The 14,516-nt window shown below is 38.5% G+C and overlaps 1 protein-coding gene across 1 annotated transcript; it reads right to left on the reverse strand.

Moving 5' to 3' along the window:
* Positions 1–1,016: 1,016 nt before the first annotated feature.
* On the reverse strand, positions 1,017–13,905 carry ica1 (islet cell autoantigen 1). Its single transcript, XM_037783856.1, has 13 exons — positions 13,780–13,905; positions 10,992–11,021; positions 10,701–10,872; positions 9,516–9,588; positions 9,084–9,207; positions 7,961–8,159; positions 6,928–7,053; positions 6,610–6,708; positions 6,392–6,492; positions 6,154–6,200; positions 5,035–5,298; positions 2,095–2,184; positions 1,017–1,860 (listed from the first exon to the last, which is right to left on the reverse strand). The coding sequence occupies exons 2-13, from the start codon at positions 11,006–11,008 to the stop codon at positions 1,739–1,741; spliced, it is 1,434 nt and encodes a 477-aa protein (XP_037639784.1). The 5' UTR covers positions 11,009–11,021; positions 13,780–13,905; the 3' UTR covers positions 1,017–1,738.
* Positions 13,906–14,516: the final 611 nt, after the last annotated feature.

Consider the following 14,516-nt stretch of genomic DNA (forward strand, 5'->3'; position numbering starts at 1 on the left):
ATTTAAAAGCATAAATCTTAAAAAGGAAACCTCTTGGCTCTTTGTCACCTGTTCGAATGTGGTGTGAAATAGTTGCCAATATTTCTGATCAGTGCTTTAAGTGTTGAATTGATCGATGGCAGAACAATGTGCAATATATTTGTGAGTATTTCGCCGTGACTGCAGTAACTTCACTCAACATGTTGCAGTATTTTGTAAACACTTGTTGCACTGTGATCTTTGTCATGTTTGCTTTCTTTCTGCTGTTTGTGTAGTTTTGCCTCTGTGCAGTCTTCAGTAATGAGAATCAGAAATAAATCATGAATGCTACTCGCGACTACAGATTTCCAAGGCAGCTAATGTCAAAGGCTTCTTGTTCCAAACTCACACTGAGGTATCCACGCTAAACATTAAATGTTTAACCCAAGTGAAAGAGCCAACGGGCTTAATAAGATTGTGTTGTAAATGTTTCTTTTCTTTCACAATGGAAAGGACGAGAGCTGGTAGATGTTAGTGGGACACTTTACCGCAGCGTAATACTGCCACCAAGAGAATAAAATCTGATCAGTATCTTGTGATAACAGGAACATTGATGTTCTCTTGTTATAACGATATACACTCACCGGCCACTTTATTAGGCACACCTGTTCAATTGCTTGTTAACACAAATAGCTAATCAGCCAATCACATGGCAGCAACTCAATGCATTTAGGCATCTAGACGTGGTGAAGACAACTTGCTGAGGCTCAAACCGAGCATCAGAATGGGGAAGAAAGGGGATTTAAGTGACTTTGAACGTGGCATGGTTGTTGGTGCCAGACGGGCTGATCTGAGTATTTCAAAAACTGCTGATCTACTGGGATTTTCACGCCCAACCATCTCTAGGGTTTACAGAGAATGGTCCGAACAAGAGAACATATCCAGTGAGCGGCAGTTGTGTGGACGGAAATGCCTTGTTGAGGTCAGAGGTCAGAGGAGAATGGGCAGAGTGGTTGGAGATGATAGAAAGGCAACAGTAACTCAAATAACCACTCGTTACAACCAAGGTATGCAGAATACCATCTCTGAACGCACAACACGTCCAACCTTGAAGCAGATGGGCTACAGCAGCAGAACACAAAGGTACTAGCAAGGTGTACCTAATAAAGTGTCCGGTGAGTGTATTTGTCTCGTTATAATAAGATGATTTAATGATACGTAATTTTATTATTACAACGTACCAGCCTTTTTTGTTAAACTAACATTTTTTTGTTATAATGCATCTAGAGTATATTTTTATAATATATCATAGTGCAGTATGTCATAATAATAAGGGAGCTTTTACTCTATTATAACAAGAAAAATATCCAGCTATTGATTTTTATTTATTTTTCTTGTCTATTAGATGAAGTGAAAATGCCTTAATTTTTTTTATACAATATTATTTTGTGCCCAACAGTCCACAACCCAAAGATATTCAGTTTACTACCATAGATGATAAAGAAATAAGCAAATCCTCACAAATATTTGGCATTTTTGCTTGAAAAATGACTGAAATAACTTATTAATTATCACAATATTTGCATGTTAATTTTGGTTGATTTTCATATTGACATGTCGATTGACTAATTGTTTCAGCCCTATATCTATCTGAAGTCTAAAGAGAAGACAATTGTGTTTGGCAGATGTGATTTTTCTCTGTTCACATGTGAAAGCTACATTCTGCTGTACCCACCAACAAAGGTACCCATTTTCAGATCACCATGACGCTGAGGAAGAACTATGCGTTGTGAAGTTCGTGCTCTGTGTCGGTTTTGCCGACCGCATCCGGATTGGAGAGGGGATCCAAGTCGGCAAACAGGTTGAACCACGCTGAGAGGTCTTTGGACGTCCCAGCTTTCTCTGTAAAATGAGTTGAGAAGGATAAATGTCTCAGACACGCTGCTAAAAATATCAATCCCTCCCTTTGTCCCCGTAAAAAAGACTGCATGTGGCTGATATCCAAACTTATGAATGGAAACAAACCACAAATTCTTTGAATGTACCCAATAAACACAGGTTTCAGTTGGATATGTCTCTTTGAATCTGTTTCTTTCATGTCTTTTCATCTGTTTTACTCGTTTGGCCTGGTCCTACCTTTCGCTGCTGGCTTAGAAGGATTCTGATTGGCTCCAGATGAGTGCTGCGTTGCCTGGGCGACGGGCTGTGTGATGCTCCCGGCCCAATCTGAAACGGAGACGCAGATTTTAGATTAATCGACTGGGGGACGCTTAACGTGCCAAAGCATTATCCAACAAATAAATCATCACACTCTTCTCACACACTTGCTGACGTGGAGGAATATATTGTGTAATAAACACACAAACAGCAATAATCAAAAACGTTTATCACGGCAAAATCACATCTGACATTATTAGTGGTTTATTAGATACAGGCCAAATGTTGCGATTACAACTTTGAGGTCTTGTTTCAGGCAAATTTATTTTGCTTTTATCCTTCTGTGTATCGAGAAAATACAGTATGTAGCAACACTAAATGCCACCAGGGAGGACGCTGGAATGTGCTGTTGATATTGTATTTTCTAACAAACAATCTATGCTCCAAATACAAACAATTGAGTCCAACAGGCTTAAAGGACCAAATAACCGTTTGAATCCTTTGGATATTTCAGTGCATTATGATGTTTCAGCTTCAGCCCCAGCATCCTCTGCAAATGTTACCCGTTGCTGTACCCCCCTTATTGACATTTTCTGATAAGTCCTGATGTTGAAGCAGAAATCTTGAATGAATAAAATGTTTTTTAACAAGAAAATCCTTCTAGAAATGTTTTCAATTGTTTTAGTTTAAAAGCTTTGAATGTGACGACAGCTTCAGGTCTTATTGGATGCATCTGAATGTGCTTCACACATGAGGATTTTGGGGGATTTTCCTCCTTGAAGATTTGTTGTAGCTTTATTTTACATTCTTGGTCTCGAGCCATATTACTTTTGATCTGGTCAACATCAGTCATGTTCTTTGACTCGATGAACCAGATTCCTTCCAGGATTTGCTTGTTTTGGCCTCCAATCTTTAGGTTAAATGGAGGTCGTGAGGCTGTGGTCTCTCTCTGCCCATGTGATGCTTATTGCAGGAGTGATCTGAGAACACCTATATGCTGTTCTTCCTGCAAGATCTTTGATAACGGCCAAAAACCTGGCCCCTTAAGTTCTCAAGATCAGCCTCTTGAACAAGGTCCTTCCTGCCCAGTCACCCAGGCTAGTTTCATGCGCAGCTCTTGAAAGTTTTCAGCGCTCTTTCCGTTTTAATATACACTCACCGGCCACTTTGTTAGGCACACCTGTTCCATTGCTTGTTAACACAAATAGCTAATCAGCCAATGACATGGCAGCAACTCAATGCATTTAGGCATCTAGAGGTGGTGAAGACGACTTGCTGAAGTTCAAACCGAGCATCAGAATGGGGAAGAAAGGGGATTTAAGTGACTTTGAACGTGGCATAGTTGTTGGTGCCAGACGGGCTGGTCTGAGTATTTCAAAAACTGCTGATCTACTGGGATTTTCACGCACAACCATCTCTAGGGTTTACAGAGAATGGTCCGAACAAGAGAAAATATCCAGTGAGCGGCAGTTGTGTGGACGGAAATGCCTTGTTGATGTCAGAGGAGAATGGGCAGAGATTCGAGATGATAGAAAGGCAACAGTAACTCAAATAACCACTTGTTACAACCAAGGTATGCAGAATACCATCTCTGAACGCACAACACGTCCAAACTTGAAGCAGATGGGCTACAGCAGCAGAAGAACACCCGGTACTAGCAAGATGTACCTAATAAAGTGGCTGGTGAGTGTTTAGTGGTTTAGTAATAGCAAGATGAATTTGAGTGTAGATCAGTAGGTCCAAGACAAATTTTGAGAGCACAGAGATAGACTTGTAATTAGTTTTGAGCATGCACCTGATGTTTTCCTTTCATGCTGCCAAAAGTTATTTTGCACTTACAAGTCACGGTCCCTGCCCTTGTGCGCTCCTACCTGCACTTACAGACTGACTACAGCTTTAATTGGCTTTATGCTCATTCAATGCTTTAAAATTGTTCTATACTTTACCAAGTTCTGTGCATTCACACAGTCCTGATTGAATCCTGTTGACAGTTCTTGGGACTATATGTTGTGATTGTTTCTGCTCTGTGGTCTCGAAACATTTGGACATCCGCTATAATACCAATTAAATTCAAGCAGATTGAGTATGTTTTGACAGCTTTTTAAAAAAAGCAGAGATTGATCAGGCCCAAGTGTGCTTCGTTGACCAGCTGGACTCTCGGCCTCCTTTTTCAAAACTCATCGCGATCTTGCCTGCCTCCGATCCCGTAGACCATATGCTTCTCCCCAACCTGTTCTCTTGACTTGAGCTGAAAAAAACTCCAGACTTCTTTTTCTAGCACTTTCCTTATCGACACAACACTGAGTCTTGGACATGCAGGGATTATAGTTTACTGTCACACTCATTCTAAACTAATAGCTCTGAGAAGTTCAGAAGTTCAGACCTATTGTACTACACTGAAATGTTAGCTTTATAATTTCACCCAGGAAATACATACTGGAGAGTTTCATGCCTTCATAGCTTTATAGTGGGGCTACTCTCAACCCTCCGAGCAGGAAACAGACAAAACCAAATCAACAAAACCAGACGAGGTGCTAGCAGCCAGTGCCAGGCCCAGATGAAATGGAAAGTAGTTGGCAATTACCTACGGGTAAGCAAATCTAATTGCCATGTTATTATAGCCTCCTTCTATTACACTGACAGACATGGGTTTGATAGATCGTTTTAAAAGCTACTTTTCTCCCTGTGTGGAAATAGTTAGCTGCTTTTTTCCCCATTGTAGTTAATTTGTTTGCATTTGTTAATGCACTCATTCATGGAAAAACAATGTGACTTCTTTAGTTTCAGGCATATTCATTTCACCTAAGTACTTAATTAAATTAGTATAATGGTGGCTAATTTAGATGTTTTAGTGAGAAGAGAATGGTGGAAACCTCATTATGATAGAAAAAGCTTAATGTAGTAGTAGTGTGTTCTGACCTGGGAGGGAAGACTGCGGATTATTCAAGCTCTGGTCCAACAGCTGAGATGGTAGAAAGAAGGAGTTTTCCTCTTGCTGGGCGTCCGCCGGTCTACCTGACGCTGCGCTCGTTCCCTCCTCGGTGTCTCCAAACACTTCCGTCCACTCTCGAGAGAAGTCGCCGTCGTCCACAGACATAGTGCCAAGGATCTCGTTCAGTAAGGCCATGCTGTCCTTCTCCTCTCCCTCTAACTCTGGATAGGCAGGGAGAGGATATTCACTCCCTAGAATGACCAGACAGAGTGATCAGAGGACTTAAAACATTAATGCATGATTATATCCTAACAATACGGTAATGTTACCGATGATATCCTCGTCATTTGGCGTCTCATTAATATTTTCCCCAAATCTGTTCACATTGTTATTAAAGCGTTCTGAGGTTATTCTGCATTGCTTAGCTTTTGTAAATGGGAGGTACAGGTGTAAAAGGAATCATTGATATTTCTAAATTAAAAGCTGAAACGATTAGTTGATTGGTAGAAAATAAATTGGAAACTACACTCACCGGCCACTTTATTAGGCACACCTGTTCAATTGCTTGTTAACACAAATAGCTAATCAGCCAATCACATGGCAGCAACTCAATGCATTTAGGCATCTAGAGGTGGTGAAGACGACTTGCTGAAGTTCAAACCGAGCATCAGAATGGGGAAGAAAGGGGATTTAAGTGACTTTGAACGTGGCATGGTTGTTGGTGCCAGACGGGCTGGTCTGAGGATTTCAAAAACTGCTGATCTACTGGGATTTTCACGCACAACCATCTCTAGGGTTTACAGAGAATGGTCCGAACAAGAGAACATATCCAGTGAGTGGTAGTTGTGTGGACGAAAATGCCTTGTTGATGTCAGAGGTCAGAGGAGAATAGGCAGAGTGGTTCGAGATGATAGAAAGGCAACAGTAACTCAAATAACCACTCGTTACAACCAGGGTATGCAGAATACCATCTCTGAACGCACAACACGTCCAACCTTGAAGCAGATGGGCTACAGCACCAGAAGACCACCCGGTACTAGCAAGGTGTACCTAATAAAGTGGCCGGTGAGTGTATAATACTGTAATAACATATCGTTGTATTTTACCTTCTCTGGTTTTCTCGCTGGTGCTTTCATTTACTAGTGAGATGAGTCTGTAAATATGACAATCAGAAGATCAGTTTATTATTTTACGCCAACTGTACATAAAGCAGCAGGTGTGTAGAAATACTGTTTATATCCAGTTCAGACTGGTTTAGTGTTTATAAACATTCACCGTTTTCACTGTTGGCATGCACGTGTTTGGTCTACCTGCATGAGGAAAGATCAAGATGAGATAACTCACTGGTCGTCCGTGGTCTCGGCTTTTTTTCCATCTTCGGCCGCCGCTTTAATTTTCTTCTTCCCCTTTTTCTTAGCCAGCTTGTCCATGGGGCCTTGTAAGGTCTGAAAGAAAAACCCAAGTCACTGATTATAGTTATTGGCTGATTCTCGAGATGTATGAATTACTTTGGCTGTGTACACATTTAGATGTCATCTGTACAGGTCAAGAGGCTCTCTGACCTTAAGTGCGGAGAACTCATAATGCTGACAGCCCTTGAAGCTCTCATGAATGGCCGCCATAGTGTGGGATGTCTTCTCCCAGAAGTGCAAAAGTGTTGTCTGAAACAGAGGAACAAGCGGAGGCCACATATTCAGCCTGTCAAGGTTAAAGATATTCACATCAGTTCCTTTGTTTCCTCGCGTGGTCCGACAGTTGAATCTCTTTGTTCCCTTCATGTTTGTCTTCCTTCCTGGCTTAACCACATGTGGTAGAGCTATTGAAAACACCCTATTTAATATCAATGAAGTGTATGCAAAGGAGTGGGATTTGTGTTATACCTGGTATGTGGTTAAAACGTGAGAGAGGAGGTTGCAGCGACTTGCTCCCAGCAGGTCAACCTTCTGGCAGACATCATTCTTCAGTTTGTCAAAGCTTGTTTTGGTTGTGCGCACCTGGGCCTGAACCTGAAATATACATAGATATAATGGATAAGAAAAGGTCCCAACTGAAGATAAGCACCCAGTATTATGTATCTCACAGGTTTGAACGGTGAAAACACAAACACTGAAGTTCACATTTGTAATAGTGTAAGCAGAATAGAAGATTTGTACAATATAGTTTGAATCAATGGACCAACATTTGATGGTGTGTTCTGCCCTCTAGTGGCATTATTATGAAACAGTTTATTCCTGCTTTGGGTCGCTTGTGTGTATTGCAGCAAATTAGGACCGAAACGATTAGTCAGTTACTGTTAGTTGATTGTATTTTGAATATATATATATATATAATAACTGAATATCTTTGGGTATGAAGGAAGACATATGAAGACGTCTCCTTCGGGCTCTGGGAGCTTGTGATGGACATTTTCCTGACATTTTTTAGACCGAACATATAATTGAAAAGATAATTGACAGATTAATTAATGATAAAAAAAATTTTTGAAGCCCTACAGCAGATGGATTATTGGAGCAGTCATAATATTTTACATTTCTTCCACACACTGTGTTGGCAGGTTTCTTACATTATTTCTTTTATGTCGCTCTGGTCAGCAAAAAACACTTGATATTGACCACAGATTGCACGCTGAGCAAAAGCCATTCATTTAACAAAAGCATGATTAATTGGCAAACTAATATATTATATATTGTGTACAAATATAGTGCCTTGTAATTACCAGTGTACCAATGACATTTTTCTCAGAACACAGGAAAAGCACCGGTGCAAATAATAACCTTTTCGGAGCACTGGAAAAGGTAAAACTACACTCGTGTTATTAGTTACACATGTGCTCTCTGTTATGACATTTCAACATATCTGCTGTGAAAAGGCCAATTTTGTCTGTGATTCTGACTCCTGTCCTGTGTGACGAACCTTGCGAAATTTCTCCATCTGTTTGTGAGTATCTGGATCCAGCTCCTGAGATACGTCCTTCATCCAAAGCAGCGCTCCGCGGTACTCAGTCCTGGACTGCTCCATTCGGTTCACCGTCAGCCACGTGTCCGAGATCGCTCGATAGCGAAACGTTTCGACCTCCTGGTACAAACGGCACAGAGGGTTCCTCAGAGCCAATCTGTATAGGATGTAGTGTTAAATTAAGTTTGACATTATCATTACCACATTAGTTTTGGACATTACTAGACTGGCATAATCAATCTTGGCATTAAAACCCCTTTTGACCTTTTATAGTGCATAATACAGTCTGAAGAGTAGTTTGAAGTCACAAAGGAAAATGCTCTTCCGGCCCCGGTAGGGCAGAAGCTTAAAAGTGTCTTGCAAAAAAAACTGTCAATAAAAAGCCCCTGGAAGAATCCGTTCAACCGACTTTTGTTTATCCCTCTCAGTAAAGAAATATAGCAAAGGATAATTAGTGATATCTAGTCTTAATTTTGAGAAACACTTGGAGAAACAAAATCACTAGCACATGGAGGCTACTAATCCTCTCTGCGATAATCACATTTGTTTACCTTTGCTTGCGATTATTTGCCAGTATTCTACTGTATGGTATCATAGTAATATTTTATAATGTAACACTTAACTTTGGGCTGCACAATTAACCAAAATTTGATTGAAATCGCAATATTACCTACTGCAATTTTCAAATCGTAGGCGAATTGTGTGTCAAAATACCATTTTAAATTAAATATTGTGGTCCTGGCCTACACATCATATTCTACAGACTTAAGAAAACGTCTTTGTTGGTACAGATCCATGCAAAAAAACACACCATACTCATTTTAATGTTTTTATATGAAAATCAGAATATGGATGTAAAAATGATTATTCCCTTTAATATCACATCGCATTTGCAATATCAGTCAAAATAATCGCAATTAGATATGTTTTCAAAATCGTTCAGCCCTAACTTAACTTGAGAATTATCAGTCATTATGTGTGGTTGTTTTGCCTAACTTTCCTGTGCATTATGTGGATATTTCTTAAGGATGTGGCGTACATCTGTCATAAACACACTGATGTTATTTCGGATGTTGCCTACCTTTGTTGGGAGGAGAAGCAGAGTGCTTTCCCAGTGGCCTGCATGATCTTTCCCGCCCTGGTTTTATCCTGGGAGCCCTGGGAGCGCAGGAACCGACCCAGCTCGTTCTCTTCTTGCGAAAGAACTGCATAGTTGAGAATGTAGTAACGGATGGATATTCATGTTTTTGTGAATAATTAATAATGTCTCTTGAGATATAATATTTACATGCTACAACTCTTAAACGAAGCATTTAAAGGAACACTTTGCAGAGAAGTTTCAGTTGGTTGCAATCTGCAACCTCATCACTAGATGTTGCCAGATCGTACACACTGCACCTTTTAATGGAGCGCTGACATTTCTGGAATAAGAACTTGCATTTAAATCAACTCTGTGGATAGTTCATACTTTTTTTTTGTTAATATAGAGTTTCTGTTTCCACCAAATACTTACAGCAGATCCTCCTCTGGTACTGCTCGATGACCTTTAGCAGCTCCATGCATGTTCTCTGGATGGAGTGGAAGACCTGCAGAGTAGAAGGAAAACAAAATTCCTGATCATTTTTGTTGTGTAGTACCAGGGTTATTATAGTAAACTAAAACGAAAACAAGTAGTGAAAAAGTTAACGGAAACTAAATAAAAACTATATCCTTTAAGAAAAACTAAACTGAAACAATATTGCCTGGTTAAAAAACTAATTAAAATGAAATAAAAATAAACATAAATTCATTTCAGTTTTAGTTTTTTAGTTATAATATATCACAACCGAAAACATGACGCAGCGTAAATTTCCGAATTTCCTCTCGTGACATTGAACCACAGAAATTGAACAGATTTGACCTTCCAGGAGACGGCGTTATGCCGCAATTACTTCATATCCGACACTAAAGTAGTGCAAAGATTAAACATTATTGCCATTCCTACACAGTTCTCCAACAATGCAGTTTGTATCATGTAGCTACATACTTCTGAGACATTATAAAAACAAACTAAAACTAATGTAAAACTTAATGCATAAAAACTGAAACCAAACTAAAACTAGCAAACACACTCTGGAAACTAACTAAAATTAAACTAAAACACAATCAAAAAGTCAAAACTAGAATAAAATAAAAAGCTAATTGAAAATTGAAAACTACTACTGTATAATAACCTTATGTAGTACACTGTCTGACTATGTTGTGAGTTATTTTCAAGAAGACAGATAACAGATATCCAGTTGTCTATGTGATGCAGGTAAAAATAGAAGTGTTAAAATGTCACTTCAAAGCTTTAAAACACGAGCACTGATCTGGTATGTAAATATCCAGTTTATCGCAATGCTTATCGAGGCCCTGGCCTAAATTAAGGCTGCATTATCCAGCTTTTATGAGGTATTGATTTTGTCCATTAAATTCACTTCACTCCTGAAACGGAGGCTTATGATGGGGCTTGCAGAGGCAGCCTAATGTACGTTTTAAGCCTCAAGCAAACACTGGCACCGTGTGAATCAAAAAGCCATTTTAGTCACTGCCTGAGGGAAAGTATCTCCAGTGTTTGTTAATGTTCCTTGGATGCGACTGCGGCCTGACTTTTTGTTTTCCCTGAGTCACTTAACATGCAGTAAAAACGACTTAAAAGTTTCATATTCCTCCTCACCTCCAGCTTGCCGTCCAGATCTGCATCTGACGCCACCACATGTTCGTCCTCTTTCTTCCCGGTGACCTTGATGAGCGTCTGTTTGGTTTTCCAGTACTTCTGCTGGAACTTGTTCACCACGGATGAGTCTTGGCTTTGGATGAAGCGGTCCAGATAGTCTTGGGAGTAGCCACTGCAATGACACAGAGGTTGGACCAGTGTTAATGACAGGTGCTTTCCTATAGGACGAACTGTATAAACTCATTGATCGATGTGAAACTGAGCGTAAACACAGACGAAGTATATACTCACAAATTTCCTCCCTCCATTTTTTGAGATTACCTGTGGAGAAAGCAGAGCATCTTAAATACATACTGGATAACAGATGTAGTGAGAAAAATGTAGCGGTGCCTGGGGACTGGTGTTGTAACACTACTTTTTTGACATTTTCCCATTTTTAGCAAACAAAAGTCAGCAGAACACTTCTAGTTTTATAAACTGAGAGTTGTGAGTTGTTGCATTGCAAATATTTAACTTATTTTGCCTATTAATTTTGAATTTCTTAGTTATCATTTTAACTAGATCCCATTTAGCGGTCAAATAATGCTGACTTGTTTGGTGAAGTTAAAGCTTGAGTACTTTCCCCGCTGCTCCTTGCATCAGTAAGGTTTGATTCAAAGTTGTTCTCACTAGTTTTGTCTTTTAATTTTATGGTTTTGAAACGACAAACAACTTTTTGAGTAAGTTACCAGTTCAGGGGACTCTCATGAGTTCACTGGAAGCAAACCTCAGATCACTTAAATTCGACAGCATCTACTGTATGGCACAAAATGTACCAAACTCTAAAGAGAAAATGGCCTGAGATTAGAGCTAATCAATATTACAACATCAATAAGAGTATTTTGTTGATATTGATACATCACAGAATGAAACATGTGTAATATATAGTATAATATAAAACACATATAAAATAAGCAAACTGATTTTAATTGCAACAAGCTGTGTCCCATCTGTTGAAATATCCCTATCCTGTTTAAAGCTCGTTCAAATCTCAGCTGCCTGCCGGAACAAAAAAACAAGATCCTATTTCATCTGCTCCGACTACTAATTATTTTCAAAGCCTAGAGGGGCCTTCCACCAATATTAGTGACCTCCCTTATGTTTATTTAGAATTTTATGTGTTTTTTTTTTATCTGCTATACAATTAAAGTTAATTGTAGTAATCATTGTTACGTCAGACAAAACTCTTAACTTTTGATAACTTTTTCACAACTTGTTTGGAGTCATTAATTTGGACAACGATTCTGTAAAACACCTACTGATCCCTGCACCGCTGTAACGTTTCAGTGAAAGACGACCCAGATGTATTAAACTCCTTCAGTGGTGGAAGAAGTATTCAGATCATTTACCTCAGTAAAAGTAGCAATACTACAGTCTAAATATACAAGTCTTGCATTCAAACTCTTACTCAACGGCATCAAAATGTACTCAAAGTACCAAAAGTAAACAAACTCAATGTGCAGAATGTCCCATTTCAGAATCATATATATTATATTTATTGATTACAATTATTGATGCATTAATGTGTTCATCACTTTAATGTCGCAGCTAGTTAAGGTGGAGCTAAGTTCAACTACTTTAATAAGTCTGGATGTGTTAAAGGGACTGTTTGAACTTCTAACACATATAAATCATTGCGGGTCGGTGTCCCGTGCGCGCTCGCGTGTGGCTACGCTGTTCAGACTCAGACTCTAACACAAACTACACGGAAGCACCAAAACCGCAAAGTTATATCTAGTGAAGCCCGTCCCGTGAGACCTTCGTCTGGTCAGCTAACATTACTGCCAAGCTGGTGAAATATAGAGTGATATTGTGGTTTTAGCTGACGTGTGTCGCCTCACTGTTTTGAGCGATGCTCGTTCATGTCTATGTAGAGCGAGCACAAGCGCGAGCAACAGGACACTGACTTTAGTTAAGTTAACGACCACAGGTGTCGCTGTTAACAAGACATTCTGATTCTTACAAACAGTCCCTTTAATGTATAAGTTGATTTATATTTTGTATTAATAGTCTAAATCTGTGAAGTAACTAGAAATTAATAGGTCTGCATCTAACGATTATTTTCATTATCAATTAATCTGTTGATTTTTGTTTTTTCTTGATTAATCGTTTAATCATTCAGTCTATAAAATGACAGAAAATAGTGAAAAATGTTTCTCATTATTAATTATTTTGTTGTGAAAAACCCCAAAGATATTCAGTTAGATATGATTAAAAAGAGAGAGGCAGCATTTTCTGCCATTTTTGCATGAGAAATTACTGTAACGATTAATCGAATTCAAATAGTTTTCTTACCATCAACTAATTGATTAGTCGACTAATTGATGCAGCTCTAATATCTAATGTTGTCAAATAAATGTAGTGGAGTAAAAAGTACAATATTTCCCTCTGAAATGTAGTGGAGTAGAAGTATCTAGAAGTAGATTCAAATGAAAATTACAAAGTTGTATTCAAGTACAGTTATTGAGTAAATGTAGTTTAGCAAGAGGTGACTCAAACTAACTGACTGACATTAAGGTTTGATAATAACTGACCTCTGTTTATATAAGAAGTCATAATAAGGTGTGTCTTATTCTAACAAATCCATCTCAGCTGCTCTCAATCATTAACCACAGAACATTTCACCACCACAGTAGTTTTTTTTGCTTTTAGAGGGAAGATTTAACACAAACACCACATACATGTTTCCCAGAAGCGCATCAGCTGCTGTCCATCAGATCAATTAGGTCATCATGAATAAATAATCATTTTACATCTGCAGCTCGTCACGACTCATTTTAATGAACGATGCAATAAACGCGACCCCCTTTAATAACAAAGAAGACATGCATTGTGATGCATATGCACTAATAATGTGGCTTAACCAGCGCATTATAGACATACTGTATATATGTAGTACAATATACATCCGCACCGCACCAGAACAAACACATCGCCTGACTCACTGTGCGGAAACCAACCAAAGCATCGCCCTGCTGAACATCACACCATATAACATGCGCAAATATCAGAATAAAAGCTCAGTCTGTTGCACACCTACCTGATAACATGTATAAATAAAAAATAAAAGCTCCTTATATTCCTCCCATCGTTGCTCGGTCTGCAGCTCCGGCTGTAGGCCTGCCGCTTTACTGTATGTGTGTGTGTGAGAGTACACATACAGCTGCTCATTCACTGCTGCACGCAACACAGCTGACGTCATTCTGGGTGCGCATCACGTTCAGATGTTTGTCTCGTGCAAACAGATGTTACTGTATATGAGCATTAATCGCCTCGTGCATTAGTGGAGTGTTTGTGTGCTATTGTGCAAACTGCTTTTATGATTATAGACTAAAGGACAACAATGAAAATAGACATTAATAATAATGATTCTACTACTACTACTACTGCTATTACTAATAATAATAACTAGAATACCAATAATAAATAAGTACATTAATAATACAATTAATAATCTTTATTTATACATACATACATTTATACAACAACAATGAAAATAGACATTAATAATAATGATTCTACTAATACTACTACTACTACTACTACTACTAATAATAATAATAACTAGAATACCAATAATGAATAAACACATTAATTATAATGATTATACTACTACTACTACTATTACTAATACTACTAATAATAATAATAATAATAACAATAATAATAACTAGAATACCAATAATAAATAAATACATTCATAATTAAATTAATAATCTTTATTTATACATCACTTTTCAAAAACGTGTTTACATGGCACAACCATGATTAAAACAT

The sequence above is a fragment of the Sebastes umbrosus genome, chromosome 11 (genome assembly GCF_015220745.1).
Source record: "Sebastes umbrosus isolate fSebUmb1 chromosome 11, fSebUmb1.pri, whole genome shotgun sequence".
Lineage (NCBI taxonomy): Eukaryota > Metazoa > Chordata > Actinopteri > Perciformes > Sebastidae > Sebastes > Sebastes umbrosus.

Bases quoted from the DNA above. Each gene is read 5' to 3' on its own strand.
- ica1 (XM_037783856.1), bottom strand. The intron at 7,054-7,960 runs GTTCGTCACACA...TGTATATTTCAG, and splicing joins AGATGGAGAAATTTCGCAAG to GTTCAGGCCCAGGTGCGCAC. The intron at 5,299-6,153 runs GTAAAATACAAC...TGGTCATTCTAG, and splicing joins CAGCGAGAAAACCAGAGAAG to GGAGTGAATATCCTCTCCCT.